We start from the raw sequence: 27,123 nt of genomic DNA, 5'->3' as shown, positions 1-27,123 counted from the left end.
AAAAGGAAATGAGCAGAGCACATTTTAGGCATTGGTAGAATCCAATCTAATCAATTTCATATTAGAAGTCTCTTATTGTATCCATGATGTGATTTATGAGCTGCATCCTCCTGCATTATCATCTTCGCTCCACTGTGTTTGTCAGCTTGTCTGTCAGCAGGATAACGGACAACCTACTGGATAGATTTTTTCAACGACTAGTTTTTATATTTTCTTTTTCCACCTAAACAATCATCAATTATGGTGAAAGCCAGAGAACAACCCTTTAAATTTTGGAGTCGATCCGAATCACACAAAAAGTTTTTAACTCTCATTAATTCTTTGAGATGGCTGAATAAATTCCATACATCTTATAGTCGAGTTGATGGCTGTGAAGTTCAGTTTGGTAGTGACAAAACATTGCCAAATGTAGAGATGTGATAAATGTCGCAATCCTTCCACTGGGTAGCTGGCAAGTGTTGTTGCTCAAACTTCATACAGAAAGCAGTAGTTATGGATCACCAAACTTTTTTTTTTCTAAATGTGAATATGCACATATTAAGCAGCTCATTAAACTCTTGGTCACATCCGTATGTAAATTGTCTGTAATAAACTCTGTCAGAGATATGAACAGGCAGAAACACTGACCGTGAAGGTTGAGCCTGCAGATTTGCATAGAAGAGCGGACTATTGGCCTCGGCTGCATTCTGAGCTCTCTGAGTACTGGTCCAGTTTCCAATGTCACTCACATAAGCTGCAGCTTTGCTTGATTTCTTTTTTTTTTTTTTTCATTCACGGTTCTGTGTTATGATGGGGTTTAAATTATCATTTCAGAGACATGTCTACCTTGGTGGAGAGAGAAAATGACCAGAATGTCTTAGTCACAGCAGTCTGAGTCACAGGGGAACATTTAAGGTCACTCCATCACTCACTGTCTGACATGTTTATTTTGGGCTTCAAACAGTGAAAAAAGTGAAGTGAAAAATCATCTGACACCTGGTCTGATCTTTAACAGAATAAGAATCAGATTGTTGTTACACTGTTCTGATTGGAGTGACTAAACAACATCAGATGATTCTTGGATCTCTGGGCTTTTGGAGAGTTTAGATTATTGTGAAGGGGTGTGTGTGTGTGTGCGTGTGTGTGTGTGTCAGCAAAATGTGGTCCAAGAAACACCTTTTGTAGCAGGAACTCAAACAGCAGCAGTTTTTTAGTGTCTTTAAAAGAAATCCTCATCCACTTCAGCTACTGGGGAGAATGCTGCAGTGGTGTTTTGCTGTGAAGCTCCAGAAATGTTTTGTGGACCCGACTCTCCATCAGCATTGGGGGGGAGTAGATAATGACTGAATTTTCATTTTTGGGTGAACTAATCCATTAGGCAAGGCAAGTTTATTTATATAGCACAATTCAGACACAAGGCACAAAGCATAGAAATACATTGAAAGAAATTAAAAATTGCATTTAAAATGCCTAAAAAACAAGGAGGAAGACATCAAGAAACAAAATATTAAAACAAGTTAATACATAGGAAGGTAGGCTAAAAAGGAATAGGCATAAAAGAGACAAGACTAGAAAATAAAAGTAGTTTTGACTCTATGGACTGAAAGCAGACCTGTTCCTGATGACCTCAGAGTTCTGGATGGTTCATGACTTGGCAGCAGATCAAAAATGTATTTTGTCCTAAAACTATTCAGTGGTTTATAAACCAACAAATAGATTTTGCAATCTATTCTTTGACTGACAGGAAGCCATTGTATAGATCTAAGAACTGGAGTGACGTGATCTGCTTTTTTCGTTCTTGTTAGGACTCGAGCAGTAGCGTTCTGAATCAGCTACAGCTGTCCGATTGATTTCATACAGATTCCTGTAAAGACACCATTACAGTCGTTGAACCTGCTGAAAATAAATGCGCGGATACGTTTTTTCCAAATCCTGCAGAGACGTAAGTCCTTCTATCCTTTACAAATAGTGTTGTTGGAAATTCTATAGAAATAAAAGCATCATCAGGTTTCAAACGTTTGTCTCTGTCAGAACATGAAACAGATAAACGCTGGAGAGGAAGTGAACATAATACAGAGGCAGCGTAATAAGAACATGGATGGTTTGATAGCTCTTATCATTATCTCTGTAGTAGCACAGCATTCAAGCGCAGTGTGTCTACCCAGTAACCCAGCGATTCAGTTTGGCCTCCAGCAGTGAAAATACTCTCCGTCCCAGTCACTTTCACCTGTTGTTTTGACAAAGAGTGAGCTTCATTAGTTTTCGAAGGAGAACAGAACAGAGTGGTTCACTTCATATAACTAACACAAGGTGCAAATTGATTGGCTGCACATATTGCACCATAGGTCTGTTCATTCTGCTTTTCAGCCACTAATGGAAGCAGCACAGCTAATTAACACCATGCAAGGTTAGCTGTGTTCGCGGTTGACATCATTACCGGTCTCACAACAAGACACACAATCATTAAAGGAGTAGGTCATTAAAGGAATAGTTTAACATTTTGTCAATACACCAATTTGCCAATCCAGAGCTGCTTAAGAAGATTGAAAAGACTCCTGTGGGAGAAAGTTAAATGTATTGGATTCTGTCGACTTGTAAGAATATTTAATTGGTGCCTTGATATGATTACTGACTGTCCTTCACACTTAGCATGCGAGGAGACTCTGTAGGTTCAGATAAGATGATTCTTGAAGAGATTCCAGACGCCATAAATAATAATGAGCTAAGAGACGACATTGACTAAGAGCTACACACACAGTCCGGTGCCCTCCTGTCGAATGACATGATGACGCAAGTGTTTGTATGATGCACAGTGTAAAGCCGAACAAAATCAATTTTACTTTAAAATGGCAACAGGCAGCTGTGAGTTTATTCACTCATTTGGTCTATGATAGAAATGGATCGCCAGTCAGCCTTTCTTTTCCTGGTGACCATGTGTGCCTGACACTGACAGACTTGTATAGTGATAGCGAGATGGTTTCATTATGCTTTATCTTTACACAGTGCAATCAACATTTACTTCATAATGATGTGCTGAAGCAGAAAACTTGTCGACTGCCAGTTTAAAGCAACATTATTTAACCAGTTTATCTTAAAACAACAGCTTCATAATCATTTGCGGTGTCTTGTATTAAGGTGAGTGGTGTCTCTGTCTCAGCCTCTATCGCTTGTTTCTGCACTTTGTAAGATGACATTATGGCAGAACTTCACAGACAGCACCAACTATCAGGGATTTTGAAACTGGATAATATTTTTTAATGGTTTCTGGTTTTCCCCTCTCACGTCCTCCGGCTGCTCTGCCGCAGCTCTCTGTGATTTATGGATTTTCCTTCAAGCAAACCTGTAATTGCTGTGTGCTGTGGCTGCAAGTGACTGTAGCTGTGAGCTAACTTTGCTCAGAGCACCGCTGGTGAGTCTCGGTGTGTACACCTCATCGCAGGAGTTCTGGACCTCTGGGAGGAGGAGGTTTTCAGGTGCAGGGCCCGAATGAGCAACAGAACCGGAGCCAGATGTGCAACGGAAAAACATGCTCAGCAGACAGATTTTCAGCAGCAATGGTAGGGGTTTAACTCCCCAATCCCACACTGCTTCATGACATCAGCAATCTGCATCTTTTGTTTTTTGTTGTTTGTTTGTTTGTTCTTGATTGAGAGACACTGTAGCAGCAGAAAAAACATTCTGTGTTTGCAATTCACAAGATGTTTAAAAAGTAAGAGGCTGTGAGAAAACGGATGCTTGTTGGTCTACATCTGACCTTTCTGCTCTTGTACATAAGATAGTTCAGAGATGTGCAGTAATTAAGTCAATAAGACCTCTGTGCACTTTTCCCCACTTCTGTCCTTGTCTAAGTTTAGGCACTTAACTCTAGACACAGCTAAATCTATTTCAGGAAATGGGAGCCGTACTTTTAAGCATGATATCTATGCGGTCATCATTTCAGACGCACTTTAAACGTGGGTTTTTATGAACAATAACTAAGGCTCCAGCTTTATGCATTACTGCTTCTTAAAAGATGTCAAATCCTGGAGCTTATTACCGAGATGCTGTGAGTCTTTGATTTAAGGCGACGCTCGCCTGGGCTCCCGCGTGTGATAGCCAACTGTAATCAACACTGTCCGTTCTCTGACCATCATTATAATGAGGACAAAAAGTCGTCTCTCACCTCACGCTTCAGCAGAGGACATTGTATACGATGATTCACGTTTGAGACAACTGCAGCCCTCTGCTTACTCAAACATCCTTTGTCCTTTGTCTTCATGCCAGCATTGCCTTTTGCAGTGTGGGTGCGTGGGTCAGCCAGTGACAGCCTGCGAGCCGTGCAGGGACCATATAACTCAGGAATCGGATCCATGAGTGAGCAGTAAAGAGACTCTGAGTCAGAGGAGACAAATTCACCAGAGCCCCTGAGTGCCCTTTCCGTCCAAGTGTCTACTTGCAAACAAACAAGATTAATGTGTTGTTGTTTGGGCTTGTTTGAGGTGTGAACTTTAAGGAAGTATGGGAGGAATACAGGAAATAAATAAGAAAATCTGAACAATGACCGAGGTGTAATGAGGGCCTGAAGTAATGCAGGTAGCAGAGAGAGGATGGTGTGTCATTTTGTGTCTGGGTTTGAGAACATTGCCTTATTATTTAGTTATTTCCCTTAAATGGCATTTCATGATACATTTACATTTTAAGTAATGGAAGAAGGTTGTTTGTAGGTGATGTGTGAAAGGTTGCTTCAGGAAGGAATGGCTCACTTTATGCACTTGGATCATTACCGAGCTTTGGATTTGTGTCTGGCCATCACATTGCGCCATCACTCACTCATCCCAGCATAAATTTGTTGTCTAACTTGTCTGTCTGCCCTTTTTTCCTCGCTGGCATTTCCATAGTTATTATTCACCACATGTCTCCGGCTAATATGTTTTCACACAGCAGTGGGCTCATCTCCCACGCGGCTGTGATTTTAATGGTTGTTTGTCCGATAGAGGAAGAGGAACTAACAGGGGAGGGTTATTAGCAAGGTCGCCCATCGTCCTATTGTAAAGTCCAGTGAGAACTATGCTCAGACAGCTGGCCTGGTAGATTTGTAGTCTAGACAGAGAGAGACAAAGATTCAGGCAATTGTACAGAGTGGCTCCCTGTCTTTCTGTATCACCTTGGCAATAATATGGCGATCTTTCTTCTGGCACGGGAGAGCTTTCCCCATGAAATTGATTTCTGGAAGGGAGACTGTTATTCTCTGCGTGAACATAGTCAAGTAAAACCTCTCTGGTCCCCAGCAGTCAACTGTATTAATGCTTCTCTATTGCTCTCTTGTGGTTTCCCTGCTTCTCTGCATCAACATCTCTCATTTTTAAAGTGAAACGTCACTGGTCTCTCAAATTTAGGCTTTGTGTTGTTTATAAAATCCGATTCAGAAACCCTCAGTTGTTTTGTTTTTTTGTTTTGTTTTTCCAAGTATTTACCAGTTCTTATATGAAATGGCCAAGAAAACATAAAAAGTAGAGAAACTAGTTTATTGTCAGGATTGTCAGTACTGAAAAACCTTGAAATTAAACAGTATCGTAGCTTGAAATAGGTACATTTTCTTCATTATTACATCAAGAATAGAAACAAATGCTCAACAAATAAAACCACATAGAAACATAACATCATGTATACTTGTAGAAAAATCAGTACAAAATTTAAACATGTCAACATTGTTAAAATGCTCATATAAGAATTATTTTTAAGCTTTACAGAAACAGTACAGTAACACAGGTGCAGCTTACTGCTGTTTGTCACTCATTCAGTCGCTGGTGGTCTATAAATAATTGTCCATTACAACAAACATTTAATCGTAGCACCAATATGACACATTTTCTTAGACTTTGTGTTGTTAGTGCAGTCGGAATTAGCTGCCGTTTTCATTTTATACTGTAAGCAAACTAAGACCATCCTTATGTCAGTGCAGGTTCAAAACCTTTGTATTGTACAGTTCAGTTAATGAGATTGGGTTTTTTAGTGGACCCCTGAAACACCTGCAAAACATTTATCCTTTTTCATTCATTCTTGAAATCTGTTGTTCTTATAAACTGAGCTAATTCAAAGTGAAGGTGTCCCCTCGTCTCAGCTCTGCCTCTGACTCTAAACTCTGTTGTGTTGGCGACGCCTTGGAGGTGCAGTTTCTGACTTCGCCTCTCAGCTCAGACAGCTGCTGAGTGTGACTGGTAAGAGTCCCATTCATTTGCAGAAGAAGCCCATTCGACTGTCCTTCCAGCTCCTCCCTGATTCTCTCAAGGTCCTCTGCCAAGTAATTCAGGCCCTTACACTGGTCCTCCACACTGGCGACACGCCCTCCTACCTCAGTGACCTCCTTCTGGACTCCCATTGCTGTGCTCCGGCAGCCTTGGACCTCCTGAGCAAGTCGCCTCTTCATCGTCTGCAGCTCACCTCTGAGTCGTGCCAGCCTTCGCTCACCTGCCCCAAGCATGGAAGCTTGATGTCCAACCAGCTGGACCACGCCCTTTATCTGCTGGGCCAGACGAGCCTCTCTTTCATGCCAGGTGCTGTTGTTTTGACCCACCTGGTGGACCACTGTCCCAAGGGAATCCTGGAGGTCTCTCAGGGTGTGGTTGACTGAGCGGACATTGAATTTCAGTATTGTGAGCTCCCCCTTGATGGGATAATCTGCCTCTGCTTGTTCCTGCTCGTTCCTGTGAGTCAGATTTTTCAGGATGTGCTGCAGTGTGATATTGAGGTTGTTCAAACGGTCGTCTTGCAGGTCGAGTACCTCCTTCACATTCTGCTCTGATGACAGCTTTGCACTTGGTGCTGCTGAGTCTCCCTGGATGGCGGATGGGTTTTGAGGTGAGGAACAGGAAGTGGAGCAGAGAATCTCAAGGCTGCTCAGGTGCTTCTTCACTTGGTCCACATCCACCTCTAGTCTCCCTCGGAGGGACTCCAGCTCCGTCTCCAGAGTGGGGACAGCATGACCCTCCAGCAGTGCGGGAGCAGTGACATTACCCAGCTCCTCCAAAGCTGTCAGTAAACGGCCTTCTAGAGCCCTCAACTTACCCTCCATTCTGTCCTCCAGACCTTGTCCCGTCTCAGCTTTGTATGGGATACCACTTTTCCTTCCAGGCTCATTACCTTTAATCTTCCCGGTCAGGTTGAGCTTTGCCTCCACATATCCCAGACGCCCCGCAAGCATTCCCTCTATGTGGTCCTTGTGTCCACCCAGCTCCACTCTCAGGTGGCCCTGGGACTGGTTGAGGCCTGCCACTGATGTTTCCAGCAGCTGCACCCTTTCTGCCAGTCCACTCACTCCAACACAGCAGCCATCTGCAGCCTTTAAACCATGTATCTGTGCCTGGAGGCTTCTCAGCTCTGTTCTCAAGTCTGTGCTACTTTCCGCCAGAGCATCTTCCATCTGCTCCTGCCTCTCACCTTGCTCCCTCTGGCACTGACGACGCACATCCCCGGCTTTCTCCTCGCATCGGCCCTCTGCGCTCTCCACACGCTTCTCAAGCCCACCAAAAATTTCTGTCCTGGCCTCACTCAGCTTGGCATCTATCGACTTCTCCAATGCACTCTGGGCATGTCCCTCGAGATTGGCAGTGGAGTCTGACACCACTCCTCTATTGGACATCTTCTTCAGTGCTCCTTCATGTCCCATCACTGTTGCTTTAATCTCCTGCAGCTCTGTTGTCTTCGCTTGCAGCTCTGTCCTGAGCTCCTCTACTCTTACATTTAATTCTGTGAGGCCTGGAAACACATGTCTACCATCTAGACCTCCTATCTCAGAATCTCCCGCGGGAATCTCCACAAACCCCATGGTGGATGGACTGGAGGCTACAGCTGGAGCAGGGACAGGACCAGGGGCAGCAGATAGCAGAGCCGACAGCATCCTATTGGCGTCCTCTCTCAGCGAGGCTCGTAGACTGTCCTCCAATCCATTCACGGTTCCCCTCAGGGTCTCCAGACCCTGGTTCAGACGTTGTACATCCTCCTCCATTCGAAATATTCGTTCCTCTGTCTCACTGTCAAGGGCCTTGCCTGAAGAGGGAAAAACTGCTATTAATATTGGAGCAAAAGTAGTGGAGTTTGGGGTAACTTACATGGTAAGTAGGTGGTAATTATCAAGTAATTTGATTTGCAATTTCTTAAAAAGTGAACATAAGTGGATTACTTTAATGTAAATTACCAGTCATATTCTGCTTTTTTTCCAATAAGAAATGAATGAAAACTGCTAATATCTTTAATACATTTCCAGGACAATCCCAACTTGTTTCTGTCCAACTTTCCACCAGCAGACGAGAGAGAGAATCTGTTGATTGTTGAATTAGTCAGAATCTCAGTGATTAAAATTCGTACTTTGTTTAATGACCTGCAGAAGTAAGACAAAAACTAGTTTGGATTTTCCTGGAAATGTATTCAAGAAATTACCATCAATTAATCAGCTTATTGTTGGAAAATAGCAGAATATTATCGATAGATGATATTGGGGTAATTTTCAGTACATTCAATGGTAATTTGGTGGTAGTTTCAAATACATTTCAGTATGTTACTTGGGAATAAACACCTACCTATCATTACATTTATGAGCTATTTTGAGAAAATGTTGTATTGGTCTTTCATATTACTTTGTGAGGGGAAAGGTTTATGCTCAGACCTATTACATAATCAAACGCAGTTTCCAGAAAACACAGAAAATTACTATGTAGTGTGGAATAAGGACACACCTATGGTCTCACTCTCAGGTTGATCACCACCAGAGAGAGGTGCAGGGATTTCCTCTGGTACGTGTTCCTCTGGTACATGTTCCTCTGCTACATGTTCCTCTGGTACGTGTTCCTCTGGTCCTTGGCCATGCTCATGCTCATGCTCAAGCTCATGTTCGTGTTCTGGGTTGTGCTCTGTGTGATGTGGTTCCTGGTGCTCTGGCATCGGCTCTGGCTCAGACGGAAAAGGCTCAAAGGAGGTGTCAGGGTAGGCGGACCTCGGAGGTCCAAAGTGACGCATTGGATAAGAGTTGAAGCCGTTAGTGGGAGGTCCTTTTTGGCTCCATGGGTTGGCCTTCACAGCAGTGTTAATAGGAGGGCCCTTGAACATGGGACCCTTGAACATTGGACCTTTGTACTGTGGCCCCTTAAACTGCGGGCCTTTCATTGGTGGGCCCTTGAAAGGTGGCATCATTTTCATGGTGTGTTGGTAAACTGGATGTCCCTCCATACAGCCATAACCAGAGTACCCAGGACAGCAGCGCCACTCCAGCTCTGTGACAGTTTTATGTGCCACCTTGTAGAGTGGTTTGTACATCAGACGATACCTGAGGCAAACAACAAGCTGTTAGTGATAAACATGCACTCGACTGCGGTATTTTGTAGCCTGAAGTGATGTGGAGTATTCTTTTATGTTAAGGCACATCAACAGGACATAAAAGCTGTTTTCACTCACTGGAGAGTTGGACACTTCTGACCCCAAGAGCACTTGTTGTACTCAGCTTTTACATACGGGGCTGCGCCGTCCTGCACGGTGAAGGACACTGTCTTTTCAGTGACATAGGCACAGTGGTTTCTTTCAGAGAGGAGAGAGAAAAAGACAGAGACAAGGTGAAACACATTACTATGATTTACAAATTGAAATATAAGATATTTCGTGATGCCGACAAAGAGACAGAACTTACTTGTGTCTGCTGGTGGGATTCCCTGGATCATGGTGTTGACTGAGCCCAGCTTTATACTGGTTAAACTGGAACGGTCTGTAGAACTTGGTTTCGACCAGTGACAGAAATAAAGTCATGAACACCAAAGGACTCGCAGTCGTCACAAAATGCATCCTTGAATATCCTCGTGTTAAAAATCAAAAGCTTGGAGAAAGGAGTCCTCAAACTGAGGTAAAGTAGATCTCAAAGAAGAAAAAGTAATCCACCATCAAGGGCAAATATTACCCTGAATATTCCTCTCCGATCACTTGAAATGGAAATGACTGTATTGGTAAAAGATATCTCAAAAAAGGCTTAAAGAAGAATTCAGTCTCTCTAGTTCAGCCTTTTTGACTGTGCTATGAAGCAGAATGCCACCTTGTGAGCATTGACCCTAACACTGGCTGTGGGTGTGGAGGACTGCGTTGGAGTGACAACAGTCCACTGTGAGTTTGGTGGACTACAGACGCCACTAATAGGGCTTCACAGTCACCATCTGCATATCTCCTCCCACTCAACCTCCCTCAAAGTAACACCAAGGTGACGCCCGGCGGAGAGAAGAGAGTCATCTCCTTCCCAGTTCATGTTATTCCTGTGGTTTTCTGTATTACGTAACTTTATAGAAAGACCAGTTTTTTATTATATGTGTAGTTTGGAGGCCGCTCTACCAATCAGAGCAGTGGCTGAATTCCCATGAGCTATTTTCCCATGCTGACATCACGGCAAACCAGAGGGGAAATGGCTCATCACATCCAGAGTGTAGAACATGAAGACAGGTCCCAAAATAGCCTCTTTCTTTGGCTCAAATTAAGAATAATCCAATGACAAGTCAATACTTTTCTCTTCAGTTGTCGTTCATAGAAATGGTCAACATGCTCATCAGAAGAAATGTTGCCAGTGTAGTTAATGTTTCTGCATCCATGTATATGTTGAATCTTTCTTTAGGTTCAATGTTATTTTTTTGGTTATGGTCAGGTTAGGTTTAAGCACAGAAACCACTTGGTATGGCCGAGGAATACATCATGGTTTGGCATGAAATACCTATTTTGGTCACCACAAACACAGCTGGAAACTGTCTCAGGGTATATTAGCTGGTTTTAGACCTACAAATGTTGAAACAATCTTTGAACTGAGGTCACTGGCTTAGCAGCTTTCTTGCCCTTAACTCCACCAACATCTCCTCCAACTCCCAATTTCAAAGTCAGGTCATAAACCTCTGCGTGATCTGACACTGATTGTATCAATATCAATATTGTACATAGCCATATGTGAAGGTATCGTCATATGAACTGCCAACATTTTATCGAGGTGACTTGGCTGAAATTATGCTGATATATAAACCCAAACAATAATAATAATAAAAGAGACAAAGTTCAAAGAAAATTAAAATAATCAAGCAAACAAGCGACCAATACAAAAAGAAGGGTTAGTTGGGAATGGACTGGAATAAAGAAAACATATTAACAGCACAAAAAGGTCACTGTCATTTAATTAATTTGGATGCCAAGGAAAACAATTTGTTGATCATTTACACCCTAAAATAACATAAGATAAAATAGCCAGGTTTATGGAGTAGAAACAAAATGATTTTTGAAATTATTTCAGTACAACTTTCAGTGGCCAAAAAGACAAGTTAACACAAAGAACAGTTATTCAAAATATGATACAGAGGACGTCCTGATCTGCCGCAGTAGGAACAGCGCGAGTGTGACCACCAAAATTAATGATGACTGAAATCCAGTTAGCTGCTTCAGCTCCAAAGCCCTGCTGCTGTTCATGCTGGCTCTCTGTCACACTGTCATGGCTAACTGGGACACTTGAATACAACAGAGCCATAAGTAATGTCATTAGTAACACCTGTGCTGCTCCTGCTGTGACGAGGCAAAACGTCTGCTGTGAACAGGAGCTGAGAAAAGTTGCTCCTTCAAAGTCACTTTTACATCGTCATCCCCAATATGTCCTTCATTGTTAATGTCAAACATGAAGTTTCCCTACAGTGTAATTTCATACTGCAATTAATTATCCAATCGTTATACATTAATCTGTTTGAATTCATCGTGTGGTCTATACAAGGCATTAGAGTTCATGCCATCACACTTTCCATGAACCCATGATGCAATGGTGGAAGAAGTATTCAGATTTTTTACTGAGGTAGAAGTAGAGTAGTGTGTAGAAATACTCTGTTACAAATAAAAGTTCTGCGTTTGTAATTAAGAGTACAGAATTAACAGCATTACTTACTTAAACAGAAAACATAATGTTGAATTAAACCTGTACGCTCGTATTGATCCGAGGTGATATTGTTTAGGTTGTGTGATGGATTGGCCGTCTCTAAGGTGAAATCTGAGAAACATCTTGAGCTGTTTTTCTTCACACACGCACACCGGCACGGTTTCAACCCCGACCTAACAGCAAACCTCCAGGAACGGGAACAAACACAAATAAAAAGTCTGTGTTGAAGGCTGTGACAGTACACACCCATGCCTGAGTGCTTCGCCCCACAAGCCCACACATTCATTCACAACACAAGTCTTTGTACAGTTCACCGCCCCGAGTGTGGACAGAAACCACTGCACTGGACCTCAGCTAGAACACTTTATGTTTAAAAAGGCCATTTAGACGGAGACATGCGCTCATCGAAATCAGTTTACTTAAACAATTTGCAAGTAAAACATTGAATTTGCAATATCAGCTTTTGGAGGACAAGCGTGATACTTTTGTGAATAAAATCAAAGCCAATAAATTAAATCAGGCTGAAGGTAAAGTTTTTGAAAGCTTTGACATTTTCCTTTTGGCCTTTCCTTCACTTTTCTTTCAGTGCTGTATCCTATTATGTTGTAGAATGAAGCACTGGCAAAAATATGTAATTTTGGAAATAAACCACCGTTTTCATTTATCAGCTCAATAATTTGGAGGTCTGTGTTTTACATCAGCTTGTACTTTTTACTCAGATGTTTATCTGACAGCTGTAGTTACTGTTAACTTTTCAGATTTAGCTTTTACAAACAAAGAATCATAATAAGATTTTAATCTGCATTATTTAATGTGGATCCAAACCCTTTTGAATTACAAGCTCTTCAAGAAATCAGTGACATTTCCTCGCTAAACTTTTCAGATACTTTATGTAAAAGCATATAACATTATGCAAGTGAAAATTTGCCCCATCTGTCTGTTGTATCAACTACAGATTGTACTCCCGCACTTTTGTACGCCTGCATCTGCAGACAGAGGACTCGGATGGAGTCGCTCTTGGATTGAATTGATTTGAAACTAATTTAACTCAAACTTTATTTCAGATTGGCAGAGAGTCCATAGAAATAAAACAATAGACAATAGAACAATAAAAAGAGCAGAACAATTATTCATTTAATTTAATGACAGTTCATCAGTAAGTTGTGTTTTCTAAGCCTTCTAAGAGCTGCTCTTCCTCAGGCTGGTTAAAGCCTTTATGATGCTCTTCTCAGAGTCATTCAAGCAACACGTAAAATCATACATCAGATGCCTTAAAAGAGCCTCACATTTAGAATCACCAGAGGACACGAACAGGTCTTGTGTAGTAAGTACTGATAAATTTCTATGTAATTTTTGGAGTTTGCATATTCAACCCGTGCTTGCGTGGGTTTTCTCTGGGTACTCCGGTTTCCCCCACCATCAAAATATGTATCTTACTTAGGTAGTGTAAAAACAGAGGCTGAAAAAACTGATATGAACCCAACCCTGTTAATTGTTAGTTTCTTACCTAACACGTTTTCCAACCCATATTTTAGTGTACTGATTAGCTGTAATAACGTATTGATTGTCTCCGGCTGGCGACTTTACTGTTTCCTGTTTAATAAAAACGGACTCTGCGCCAAACCCAAGCACCACCCAACACGCAGTATTCTCCCATCAGAGGGAGTGCTTATTGGGCTGGTGAGGTGCATTCTGGTTGTTGTAGGTAATAAAGTGTTGTTTTGATACGTCACCATCAACAGCGTAATGATGTCACAGGGACCATTTTTCTGCAAAACGAGGACTTTTAATTCTTTAAGAACATGTGGCTGACGCTTGTTTACTTTTTTCTTTTGGACAATTTTAAATAAGCAATCTTACTTGTGATGGAGGATCTGACTCCGTCTACCACCACTGAACAGACATTTTTGAAAAACGTTTTGCTGTGACCATTGTGACGTGACCTCATTATGAAACAAGAGTGACACTGTGTGCATTATTTTGTAGGGTTTTTTTGACTGACCCTTTTCAGGCACACACCCATTTCCTGTATCCTGTTTGTACCAGGTCCCACCTCTTCTACCTGGAAACACCCTGTTCAGTGCACATACACAACACTGTGTGTGTGTGTGTGTGTATGTGTGTGTGTTACATATTCTACGTGAGCTCTTTTTACTCTCTTGATGTGTAAACAAGCTTTCTATTGTATGATGTGAAACATGTTGCAGAGCACACGACCGTCCAGGCTCGGACTTTCCGGTGCCCCGAAACAAGTGCAGCTTTATTCTGCAGGCGGTGGCGGCTCCACCCAGAGTTTTCCTTGAATGGCATCACACAGTCACAGCTGTTTCAGCTTCCACACACCTGCCCGTCATACTTAAGCTGTTCATGGGCCGCTCGACATCGACTCATTATGAGGACACATTTGCCTGCAAGAAAAAAAACTGTGCATGAGTCAAGACAAGGAGGTCTGTGTAACATATGGGCAGCTGAATTTGTGTTTGTCCCTTCTCGGTTTCTTTGTGTCTGTTTAGTTTTAACACAAACGGTCTAAATTCTGAGCTGGCCTGTAAATCTCTTTATGTGTGTCTCTAGTCGGTGGACTGTGTGGCTCTGGCTTCCCTGACAGCGCTGGCTGATATTACACTTTTCAGCATTTGTTTGAACTTGGATGGACTAACAGATGACTATAAGTTTTTAAGGTTTCCTCATGTTCTGAAGTCAACTTAACCAATATTATGAAGTGCTAAAACCTTATTCTTGTTGTTATCTTTGACAACAAACTTAAGTTCAGTTGTCCTTTCTGCAGCTTCGTCTTATCTCAATAATGAGACCTTTTCAGTCCACTAAGAAACTGGAAATGGTCATTTGTGCTTCATTATATCATGCTCAGATTACTGTAACACATTGTATTTCTGTCCCACTCAGTACAGCCTTTCCAAACTTCGAAATGATACAGCATGACTACACATGAAATTGAAGAGAAGAGAAGCAATCCAGCCGCCAGAATAAATGTTGGTAAATTTCGCCTCTGCAACTTTATGTTTCTTTATGTTGCAGATTTGCATTTCTGTACTGTGAGTTTTCTATTTCTGTCTTGGGACAACACTCTGCTTATGGTCTGGTTAGGTTAGGGCACAGAAACCACTTGGTTAGGGTTCGGAGAACATAATCTTTTGGCTTAAATTACCTGTCCGGGTCGCCATAAACATTCCTGGAAAACTTCCCATCGAAAATATTTGTTTATTCGCCACAAGCACAGTTGGAAGTTGTCCTGAGGTCTCCTAATAATATCTAACGGTGTCACGCATACAAATGTTGAAATGCTGTAGTCCTCCATCAAAACTGTCCAGCGGCCTCACACTTACAGATGCTGAAAGGCAACCTCGGCAGCCTTGATGCCTGCAAGTCCACCTCCTGATATGATAGCAAGGTAACTGGCACCTGGGCTGAAAGGAAAATTCACATAGCACCTATTTCAGCGTCTCTAAATTGGTTACCTGAACGTTTTTCGATCTGATTAAAATATTCTACTAAAGCCTGTTTGGGTTTGGCACCTAATTATTTCACAGACTTACTAAACCCATAGCGATAGTAACATCCAGGTCATCGCTAAAAACAAGGGGCGACAGAGCATTTGGAGTCACAACCTCACGACCCTGGAGCGAGCCGGATCAGGCAGGAGAGCTCTGATTCTTCTTTTAAATCTTCCTTTAAAACATTCTCCTTAATTGATCATTCATCTGTTTTTATTTTATTTTTTTAATGTGTCTCAGCATTCCGTGCATGTTATATTATCATATGAATTGTACTGTTGTCGTATTTATCTGTCATTTGTCCTGTTAAATGTCTTTGTAAAGCACTTTGTAACTTGTTTTGGAAAAATTCTGTATGAATATAAATTACGATAGTATGCATTATTGTTATGAAGAACACTGCACGTCCCAGATCTCTTCATTTATTCCCCGTCTGCTCGTTATACCAGTTTCACAATAAACAGCTTAATCCATCAATGGCTGTGACCCAACAGGGAGAGAAGATACATGATGAATTCATCCATGATCATTAGAAAATACTCCATCCAGCTTTAATTCATCAGATTAACCTGTGAAGAGGGAATGTTGGGAAGTCAAACTGTTGAGAGTTTTTATATGTTCACAGCTGTTTGAAAGAAATTACAAGAGTAAAACATTTCACAGAGGTGGAACCTGACTGTGCGCTGGAGGATCTAAATTTATGTGCATTTTTTTTTTTCTATTTTAGTTTAGTTACAGACATTTTCGAGTGATTGTTTCCGTCTTTGGCACCATTCAAAGAATTTGTTCATTAGACAAGACAAATGTTGGCCTGAACAAACCTAATTTAGTGGCCACATGAGAGCCAGAGGTCACGGCACACTTCACACGTTAGCCAAGAAGTTCAGCTTTGTTTGCTGTTGCCAGAGTCCCCTTGGCAGTGTGTGCACAACTGTTGACGGCCAACACAAATACACACACACACACACACACACACACACACACACACACACACACACACACACACACACACACACACACCTCCACAATGCTCTACAGAAGCCCATTATCATTCTTTTCTCTTTTGTTACTCATAAATAACCCCCACCCTTCATGATTTTCATGATTTTATATAGATTTATATATATATATATATATATGTATCATTTTTTAACAAATGCCTTCACACATCTACGTTTATTTAAATCATTTGTCCAAAACTATTTGTCCATAAATCTTTACTGTGTCTTTTTTCATGTTTTGACACAAATGGAGTAATTGACCATATACTTTATCAAACCCTTCATTAAAACCAAATCGAACAAAACTAAATCCCACAGTGAGTCAGCATAAAACTTGTGTAGAGATCTACACAAAGTCTGAGCCTTTCACCTCGGATAAGCTTTCCTGTCCTCGGAACACTACAACAATAACAACCAGAGCTTTAGAGTAAGTGTTTGTGTTTGTGTTTGTGTGTGGTGGGTATAAGGTCTGGTTAATTTTTTTTCATCTTGAATTTCAAGTCAGTGTAGCTGCAGCACTCTTTTATATATCTCTGTGCTGAGAGGGATAATTCACTCTGCTGGTTGTCCCAGTTGTCTTCACATTGTCTGAGTGCAACTCTTTTAATAGGGAGGGATCCAGACTATCGATAAAATATGCTGATATTTACATATCTGTGATAAACCAATACCAGCTGATATTAGTACCCAACAGATACAGATATATTGGTTGTGCTCTGATAGACTATAGTGAAGAGAAGTGCTCATGAGGACTCCTTATGAAGAAAAAGTATGATCATAAAGCTGCTATATTTAAGGCTTTTTATTGCTCCCTTCCTAGACTGACGTTTTTTCTGACAATTGTTTGGTTTCTGAAGTATTCTTTTTTTCCCGTCTTCCCCTCTCCTTAGACTCTAGTAGATGCTGTGATGAGGAGACAATACTGTGGTCATGTCAATTTCATTTGACCATATTGTCAACACGTTAGCAAACCAAACATCACAGTGAACTAGAGACACAGTGAGCACCACTCTTGATTGTAATAAACTGCTGGTTTATTCAAAATAATTGACACAATTTGTAATGTTGTTTTACAGCATTTAGAGAGCCAACATTGAGTTGCTTTGAATAAATACCGCATGGAATGTGTTAGTAGTTGTGGATTTGTGTTTATGTTGTTGCTCAGTCCTGACAGCGTACAGTATTTCTCTGTACACAGAATGAGACTGCCCCCTTGTGTTCACTACTGGTTTAGATGTTCAGATGAGAAACAGCCGCCTTCAGTTTCTGTCCTCTTTTTTTCCCCAAATGCATCACCAGCTTCCAAAAGCGAGTAAAGTTACTCCTAAATAAGAAACGATGAACTCTGCCTTGTTGCCCTCGGTGTTGCAGTACAGTACTGTTTAATGTAGCAGACCGGGCAGGACTGACTGGACCGCTCTTGAAGGACCTTAAATATAACGAATGATGTGAAAGAATTCCTTTGTTAAACATAAAACAAAAGGCAGCTGCTGAGAGTAAACCTCAGATGTATACTATTAATATTTGAGTCTCTTTGATGTTCCCTCCAGTGGAAACTATTAATTCAAGAGCTCCCTTTCATCTTTTAGTGTGTTAACCAGGCCAAATGTGTCCGTGCTTAAAGTTTAACAGGAGCCCCGACGCTCCAGTCTCATGAAGAAGCTACTCCAACCCACACCCAGCCAATTAAACTCAAACCTAGTCAGCCCAGTTTGTTATTCCATGTGCAGTTTGTGTCTCTATCCCAACTAGCACCACAGCCACCACTGTTTTTTTTTGTTTTTTTTTTAAATCAGAGGATGATCGCCAGAGATGAATAGGAGGTTTTTTTTTTTTCTGTAAGTGATTGAGGCTCTGATTGTGGGAGGATGTAAGCGAACGTCTGACGAGGCTGTTGTTTTCTACTGCGGAGTAATTTTAAATAAACATCAACGGCATGATGCAAAATCCAAAGCAGCAGGGAGCTCTGCCTTGAATCAACACTTGGCATCTTTCGCCTCTTGTAAGCGCAGAGAGGGAGTGTGAAATCAGGACACCATCGCAAAGTCTTACACCGTTTAGATTGTGAGAAGGGCTGTAACTTGATTCAGAGATGGTGCGGATCCTGAAGAAAATTTTAATATCTACAGTTTTGTTTTTGAAACGAAAGATCGAGCTAGTGATCGTCTTGCAGTGGGATCACACCAGCTCGTCAGCATGTTCAGATTATGACCCAGGACTACTCAGAAGTCTTAACTACATACTCAAAATTCATTCTACGATCAAAAAACGAGCCCTGAAACCAGAAACCAGAAATAATTCAGCCTTTTTGAACTTCTGTTCCCTCGACTTGAAATCAATGTTTTTTTCAATGATACATGCCTGAAGTAAAATCTAAAGGTTCAGAAACTCATTTTGTTGTAAACATGAAACCTGTCCATCAACGCAAGAATTTTGAAGCTTGAACTTTAAAAAAGTGGCTAAAAATGAGGGTACAGAGGTTGTCGGGGACATTAAACACTGAGACTCAACTAGTCTGTCTTTACAGATGGACTTTAGTTAGAAACTACTCTAACTCAATTTATAGGACAGTGTGTGTACTTGGACGCTTGGTGTTAGTGATGTTGAAGTAATCTGACTGTGATGTAGTTGCTTATTGCCTAACGTTAGCTTTTTTATTCCTGGAGATTCCATTTTATGCTTCAGAGATCGAGATTATCTTGCTGATCATAAACTGATGAAAAATCCCGAAGGCTTTTTGTCGAGGGAACCGGGGCGAAGCTAACTTCTGAGTTAGCCTACAAAAATATGTTACCGCTGCCGCTCTCTGTTGGTGTCTTCAGGAAACACGAATGTGAGCCATGGGCTGTAAAAAGGAGGAGGGCAGTTCCTTATTTATGGCACCCTGGCATGGACTTCACCCATCGTTGAACTCTGCCTGTATTTTTTATCTCAGCTACACGCCTGTAATGTTTCCTGTCGTGGTTGTGTCGTTATCGCGGCGATAAACAAAGGACCACACAGACATGCAAACACCTGGCTGGCAAAATATTCAAAACCGCTTCTGTGGAAGTTCTTGCTGGGACACATTTAACACGGACTCATGAGGTGAAAACATCACAAGCCGACGCTGTCACAGCTGCTGACTATGTTGTAGCGCAGCATTCCAGTAAATCAGAGTCTTGGAAGTTTAAGTAACAGAAGTAATTTACATTCTCGTGTCATGTGTGTGGCATGCGTGTGAATATGAACCTGGAGCTGCCAGTTAGGTCAGACAAAGGAGACACAACATGTAAACAAGTGAGCCTTTCGGTGGATGACGCAGCAGGTAGATTAAGTAATCTCTGTAGCTATGCCTGGCACTACATCAGGTGTGCACTAGTAAGAATGACAAGAATGATGGGAGCTAAGTTGCCTCACAACCTGATGGATGCAATAAAAATAACTCCAACAGAGGAATATGCAAATCCAGCAGTGTTCGTGCTCGCCAACGCTGCCCTGAGAGGACTTCTAATCAGGCAACATGAGTTTGAAAAAAAACACCTGCATGGAATATTTGTGAGAAGAGGCTTTGAGTGTAATCACAGCGGAGGACACACATCCAGGTCCGACTTATTCAGTGGTGATGCACTTCATTTGTTTTCATACAGGAAGAAGAGTTTTGAGTTAATGTAGTAACTCTATATTAATAAATTTAACACTTCCTCAAACACTTGTCGTATCAATCTCAGGAAGAAAAGTGAATAATCATACTTCCCTTAATATCAAACTATTTCTTTGAACTTTTTGATCCAGCGTCTGTGTTTGTGTTCAATCTTTGAGTTGTGTTTTATTTGACATCTTATATCAATAAGAATAAGTCTGAGCTCCACTAGGGGGCGGTACATCGTGTCACCATGGCTGTGATTTGCATTTTAACTCAGAATGATTAAGATCATTTATTTCTGTTGTGTGACTTGAGTTTGTTTGGATGTTTCTGAACATATTTATTTATATTTTAGGGGGTTTGAGAAGTCTATAAACTAAGGTCAAGAAAGACACCATGTGACAAACACCTCCGTCTGTCCATCAGACTGCACACATTCATTTCTTTCGCTCTTATGTTATTAATCCCTTTAATCGGCTCTCATGATCAGACTCACCCCTCGATAATCTCCAGCCATAATGAGGACAATCGTAATTAAGTCTGAATAGAAACTCTGTTTTTTTCCTCTGCTGGTTCCACTCTGATGACACAGACAGCTGCAGTGTCATGCCTCTCTTTTGCTGTTATGTAGATTTCAACCAGATTTAAAAAACCAGAGCAAGCTGATGCAAAATTATGAGATATTTATGAATAAACAGAGGAGAACCTCAAAATGCACTTTAGTCCAGACCCTTCAGGGGCGAGTCCCTCTGAAGCTCTAGTGAGATTTGTAGCAGTGGATAAACAAGATTCAGTTTGCCCTTGTTTTTCTTTTAAGGTCTTTTTTTTTTAATATATTCATATGTCGGCCTTATTTGCACTGGAAGATTCTTCCCCATCATGTTCACTGATGATGAGGCACAAACATCATATTGAAAGATCCTCTTACCCCCTTTTGTTGATGATGGTCTGAGGAGTGAATGTCAGTTAAATAGATTTTCATTATCATTATTATTATTATTATCCTTTTTATTATGATTTGTTTATGGGCCACATTACTGCGAGTCAGTAAGGTCCTGCACCATCTTTTTATGCAGTGACCAAACTGAAAATCACATTTGTCCTCATTGCATTGTTTGTTTTCTTCTGATCCTCTAAGTATGATTAGTGAATTAAACTTTATTTAACAGTTATTTCACTATCAACAAACAATGAAATGCTTTATTAACCATTTTTGAAGCAGTTGTTTATTTTAAAGTTGCAACTGATGTTTATGAACTTTTACAATAGTGTTTTAAAGGAAGTCGAATGTATTTAATCATTGATATAATATGTAAGAATTCTGCATAAGTCAGTAAACCTTTGTTGTGTGTTTTGTTCAGTTGTTTATTTATATTATCCCAAATGTTTCCAACAATGTTCAAATCCAGAGAATTCCACACGTTAACTCAGGGTGGCAGTGAGTTTCACCTGGTTGCCTGCATGGCTGCTGCTACATCATGAAGTCAGCAACAAGACTGAAATTTACATGAAGAAAACTTGTTTGTGAATATTTGTGCCATGGTGCTTGTTTAATGGTTTGTTCACCTCAAGCAGGGCGGATCATTTGTGTTGCTCCTGCAGTGTTTATTCACCCCAAACAGGCAGATTACTTTCCTGTACATTAGCCTCAATCTAATGTTAGCTAGCAAAGGTTAAACTCTTCTCTCAGCTCCACTTGGTTGTCGACAAGCCCCCAGGAAGACTCTCACCTGGTCAAACTGTGTATTTATGTCATCACGTGATGCACTCGGACCCAAAACACTGTTTTTTATTTCAGTTAGCTGACGCTGTGAAAGAAGCCGCAGTGGATGATTATTATTTTTTTTGTTTTGTTTTGTTTTTTGCTTCGTGGCCTGGTCATAATTTAAGCCATTCAGTCCGATAAAAGTCTAAGAGATGCAAAATTCCATCAATTTTATTTCTATAGATACAAAAAAATATATTCTAGCGCACACCAGGATATGATTGACAATCTATACAGTTACATTAAAAAAACAAAAAGGAACTAACTACACGTCTTTTGCATCCAACTTCGCCAGAGTCACTCAATAGTTTCTTTATGTGCGCTGGAATATTAATATTGAAAGAAACTATTTTTGTTATCTACTAAAACTATTTTTGCTTACTTGCTGCTCCCAGAAGAGAAGTGCTGCTGTGCACAGGGTATATCCAGTTCATTTTATTTCTACTAAAGTTAGCTGGCTCGGTTGGCGGGAGTCTCTAACGCATACGCTCTGTGGTCCTCACGATGCGGAACACCTGAGTGATTTTATAGCTCAGAATTTGAGCCATTTTGGCTTCATGCGTAGGAATGAACGGGCCTTTGCCTTCAACAGTGTGTCCAGATTTGAATGTAACACACTTGGCTGCTTACATCACAGAACATAAACTCCTGACAGTGGAGGTCGCCTCTGTAGATCTGCTGCAGTCAGGCTAATAAATAGGAGTGAGGATAAAGCTCTCCTCCCGTCTATATTTGATGCGAATCCTGGATGTTTATTCCTCCAGAAGATCTGTCTCTCTCAAGATTTACCACTTATTATTTATGGTTTAGTTTAGCGTGATGAAACACTGTGACACTTGGATGCTTCTTGAATAGTCGCGGCTTTGTTTGCGGTTGTGTTCAGTCATCCACAGCCCTGATTAGATTCCCTGTGACCAGTAATGTAGGCTAAACTGGGCAGGTGGGGAGAGAGGATGGGGTCGCTCACTGGTCTCTGCGGGTCCATGTCCCGCAGCTCTCCTGGACAAAAACCGCGCATAGAGGGTCCATCAGAGAGAAGAAGGGCCCTGCTGCCCACAGGCGCGCACAGAGCTCCCTTTCTTCAAGGAGGAGGGGGGCGAAAGGGGAATTCCTTCAGTTGGATGCTGCAGCGATGAGAAGCCTTTTCATCCGCCTGTTTTTCAGAGACTCCACTGGCTGCGTTAATTACAGGGCCCGGGGCTGCACTTCAGCTCAGTGCGCTCATGGAGGCTCTTGAGAAAAAGGCGCGCGTCTGATTCTCACGACACATTAAAAACACACACACACACACACAAACACAAACACACGCGCACACACACATAAACTGAGATCCAGCCAGCGAAACCAGTCAGTCAGTCAGTCAGTCAGCTGCTCGGGGACATTCCTGTCTCCTCCTCAACAACACAACTTCAGCTCACACACACACCGGCGGCGGATTTTTTTTTTTTTTTTTGGTCTGTGCGCGACGTGAGCTGGTCCGGAGGCATTTTTTCCTCTCAGTCGGAGCCGAGAGAGAGGACGGGAGAGGATGTGGAGCGGCGGAGCTCCGGACGCTCCATGAAACTTTTCTTTTTTTGTTTTTTGTTTTGTCGGAGAGGAAGACCGACAGCTCTGTGAGACGATGACAGGCTCCCGCTAGACCTCACCTCGGATTTTAACCAACACCATGGCTGTGGACGGTAGGCCGCTGCTTATATACATGTATCACTCACACGCGCTCTTTAAAGCTCCAACATTCAAACTGGCCGCAGCTCGTTTTTGTTTGACTCGATACTTGCGGAACCGGTTCGCCAGCTGTGTGCGGTCTCCTCTGCTGTCACTGCTTCTCCTCAGGTTCACATTACAGCCGTGAGATACTGCAGAACATGAGGACAAAGGCAACACAGTCAGGTTAGGATAAGTTTAGACTCTTGAGACACAAGAGGAGCCTGCAGGTTGGTCACTGGTGCTGAACTGGACAGCTCTCCACCAGAGACCAGCAGGACCAGTCTGACCCAGGGCAGCCTGTGCAGAGACTCAGCCAGTAAAGGCTCCATGTGCAGGATTCGAATACCTTTTATTTTATTCTCAGTAGAGCTGCAACTAAAAACTATCATTGCATGATACAGACTTCTATCATGCCATTAAGATAACTGATGATTTCATGTTGTTGTGGATTCAAAAGAGGTTTTCAAGCTACAGAAAGAAGGCGAGGATCCTTCTTCTTCTTCTTCTTCTTCTTCTTCTGTGTTCATTGTTGGATCACAGACCAACCTTTAAGCTGCAAACAGCCTCAGACTCTGTCAGTTTGTAAATGTTGTGCTTGTTGTTGTGCCAGAGTTTCAAAGCCCAGTAACATACATTTGCTTCTAATTATTTTTTATTATCAGTTCAGTTCCGCTGATAATTTTCCTGTCGTTTGGTCGATCAGATGTCAAAAAATGACGACCACGATTTCTAAGATCCTTGCACGACGTGATCAGATCTCTCAGTTTGTCCCAAAAGCCGAAGAATCTTAATTTACAACCATAGAGTAGTTCAAGAAAAGAGTGAATTCCTCGCACAACCAGCGACAGTTTCGCTTGAGATATGACTGAAACGATTGAGAGCTGATCCAAACATTTCATCTTTCCATCTGCTAGTCGACTGTTCGCTGCAGCTCTTTTTATAAGCGCATCCGTATTTGTTTCTTTCAGTGCCAAATATGCAAATATGAGCTTTAATCTGCGGCGTAGATTGAACTGAAACGCCGTGTGAAGCGTGTTTCAGGCAGGCGGAGACCTTTTCACTTTGTTCAATACGTTTTTTACCCATGAAAGAGTTTTTCCCTATCCGCCGCCTGCTGTTTGTACATGTGTTGGGTAATGAGCGCTTTTTTGCTCCCACAAACAGGCAAAAAAACCCAAAGGAAGTGAAAAACTCCGTCTGACAAGTGGTCTTAATTATCCGTATTTAATCCGGGAAAGGGGCTCATTTGCGTTTACAGCAGCAGCCTGGGGGAGTAATAACACTGTGGAGGAGAGTTCAGACGTACAGGGTCTCGGAGTAACACCTCAAAGACGCTAAAAAAAAAAAAAATCACATCCAGGGTTTTTATTCGTAATAATCTGATGCTGCTGGTTTCGCCTTGATGATTGCAGGACTCGGCTCTGCTGCGCACTCAGCGGGGCGACGTTGAATGACAGAAAGGAGAGGCACAAAGCTGGGAGACCAAAAAGACACTCTTTCATCTCCTCAAACCCTCGTCTCCCCCGGCAGTCTCCCCCGTTCTGTCCTCTTTCAAATTCTCTTAGTCAATTTAAGGCATAGAAAATGCACAGCGACGCACACACACAAACACAGCTGAGCTTCAAACACGCTAAGAAAACTTCTTCCAATCTGGCACATGAATCAGTAATGACCCGTGGCTTTCTGCCAGGGTCTGTGCCAGTAACGGCGTGTTTACTGTAGTTCCACACTTTCTTTAATTACTGGATGTTGGTAAGCCACCTGCTGTTGACTTGGGTTTGGATGCCTGCCGGCGGGCCGCCTCGTAATGATGAGAAAAGTGACTCGTCTCACTGATCTAACATTCACCTGCAAGGCCTGCGAAAAGTTATAGTGGAACCGAAACGCTGACTTCCCCCAAATTACAGAGCAGCTTGTCCAGCTCAGATAACTTTTAAAGTCGCCCCGTGCCTGCTCCGTATCAATGGAGCGTGTGTGAGCAGGCTGTTTGTAATGAGATCATCTCTGAATGACAGGGTGTCCAGGTGGGTTCAGCTCTTTTGTTTGCAAGTCACGCAGAGTGAGGGAGGTTTCTTCCACGGAGCATGTCTCATGCTGTTTTTACAATTTCTGCGGCTACAGGCAGATCCGGCTGTCTAATCATTATACCTCCTGCTTTTGCCTCTGCAGCGGCATCCAGTTTTAGCTTCTGCAGGCCAGCTGTGGAGTACAGAGCTCTGCCCGAGGACTTCAAGCACCAGCTGAGTCGACGGACAGGTGGGAACCTAACCTGGCATGACGGCCGTGGACAGAAAACCGCGGGAGGCAGAACGGTGAAGCTGCTGCAGCAGCCGGGCACCGAGGCCCTGCAGGTACTGAACATTTACACCACTTCAACATGTCGAACAGCACGCCCGGGATTATCCCCTGGGCTCTCTTCATTCTCCAAAGTCAGGGAGATATGTTGGCTTCAGAGGAAACTCTGCAGCAAAACTGAATTAATTTTTGATAAGAAATCCTCATGTATCCCTGTTTTTTTTTTTGTTTTTTTTTCACCTTGCATAGTTACAGAGTGCCACGGGAATGAGTCCTAAAACACAGAAATAAGTTTGCATTTGTGCAGTTCTGGTTCCCTTCTCTCAGAAACAGTGGGTTTCAGTTAGATGCCTGACATCATGTCTGTGGTTAACACAAGCTTAAGAGGTTTTCACACTGTTTTCTGCTACATAAGATATGTCAGTAAATGCACCGTATGTGAATCATGAAGCATTTATGTGTCCTAAAATCAGGTGGTGAAGTGAGACTACAGAATCACTTGTCCATCTTTGCAGAAGGACTTGAGTTGCATCGTGGATTCGTTAGTTTATGTAGTATAGTGCAGTAGGAGGCTAAGTGATGGTGACGTAAAAGTGCTGTTCCTCTGCGAAGAATAATCCAAATTCTAATTGGGAAAAAAAAAATCCCCCTAGGCTTTTTGTCGAGGGTAGCCTACTGATGTGAACTTCCAGGTTCGCCTACAAAAAACACGTCATCGCTGCAGGTCCAAACTGTAACTACTGGCCCACATGTCTTTATTGGTAATTTCATTGGTGCAATATTTGTGGAGCCGTCAGGGAGGCTGACATTGTTCACTGCTGCTGGGTATCTGTGAGTGTTGTCTTGTATCAGCGCTAACATTAGTAAATAGGCTAACTGGCTTCCAATTCGTGTGTAATAGAAACTTCACAGCACAACAGATATCTTAAATAATTAATGCTACGGAAAAGCATGCCTTGTATGTAATTAGCAGAGTATAGGACACACTACATTCAGTAGCACACTATTTGAGTTTCTCAGCAAAATGTTTCCACATATATGCACAAACGCTTCTTTATCCTTTTACAGAAAACATATTTAAAGTAGCTGCAGTTTCATTTTATCTTTAACTTCCATGAATAAAAAGTGAGGAGAATTACATTTTCTGTTTGATTCTGACTGGCAGAATCACAAAGCACAGGCAGTATGTTTGTATGAATCCTTACAAGATATCTAATTAAAAATAATCATTGTGATCCTTATTAATCACAGTGTTTGCACCTTATGGAATAAGAGATCCTTATGGCTCCATGGCAACAGCAATAAAGTATTCATCTTGTGTGTTTCTAACT

General features: G+C 41.9%; 2 protein-coding genes across 7 annotated transcripts in view; one reads left to right on the top strand and one right to left on the bottom strand.

Annotated features, from left to right (window-relative positions):
- The window catches only part of samd10a (sterile alpha motif domain containing 10a), a 56,267-nt gene that overhangs the window by 21,867 nt on the left and 7,277 nt on the right, over positions 1-27,123 (top strand). For 5 of the 6 annotated variants that reach the window (XM_037103922.1, XM_037103920.1, XM_037103923.1 and 2 more), the window contains one exon: positions 25,667-25,848. In XM_037103922.1, the coding sequence (XP_036959817.1) occupies positions 25,667-25,848 (182 nt within the window). Of the gene's footprint in view, positions 1-23,239; positions 23,470-25,666; positions 25,849-27,123 lie in introns of those variants that run through there. The other variant, XM_037103924.1, reaches the window with a different exon arrangement.
- emilin3a (elastin microfibril interfacer 3a) lies at positions 5,556-10,429 on the bottom strand. The gene is made up of 4 exons (XM_037103926.1): positions 9,635-10,429; positions 9,406-9,525; positions 8,691-9,277; positions 5,556-8,004 (listed from the first exon to the last, which is right to left on the bottom strand). The coding sequence occupies exons 1-4, from the start codon at positions 9,784-9,786 to the stop codon at positions 6,047-6,049; spliced, it is 2,817 nt and encodes a 938-aa protein (XP_036959821.1). The 5' UTR covers positions 9,787-10,429; the 3' UTR covers positions 5,556-6,046.

The sequence above is a fragment of the Acanthopagrus latus genome, chromosome 7, assembly GCF_904848185.1.
Source record: "Acanthopagrus latus isolate v.2019 chromosome 7, fAcaLat1.1, whole genome shotgun sequence".
NCBI lineage: Eukaryota > Metazoa > Chordata > Actinopteri > Spariformes > Sparidae > Acanthopagrus > Acanthopagrus latus.
This window is presented reverse-complemented; position numbering and strand designations above follow the sequence as displayed.

Excerpts from the sequence above, each read along its gene's own strand:
- emilin3a (XM_037103926.1), bottom strand. The coding sequence starts at position 9,786 with ATGCATTTTGTGACGACTGCGAGTCCTTTGGTGTTCATGACTTTATTT. Across the intron at positions 9,278-9,405 it reads CAGAAGTGTCCAACTCTCCA|GTATCGTCTGATGTACAAAC; the intron begins GTGAGTGAAAAC and ends TGTTTGCCTCAG. Across the intron at positions 8,005-8,690 it reads ACCTGAGAGTGAGACCATAG|GCAAGGCCCTTGACAGTGAG; the intron begins GTGTGTCCTTAT and ends TTCCCTCTTCAG.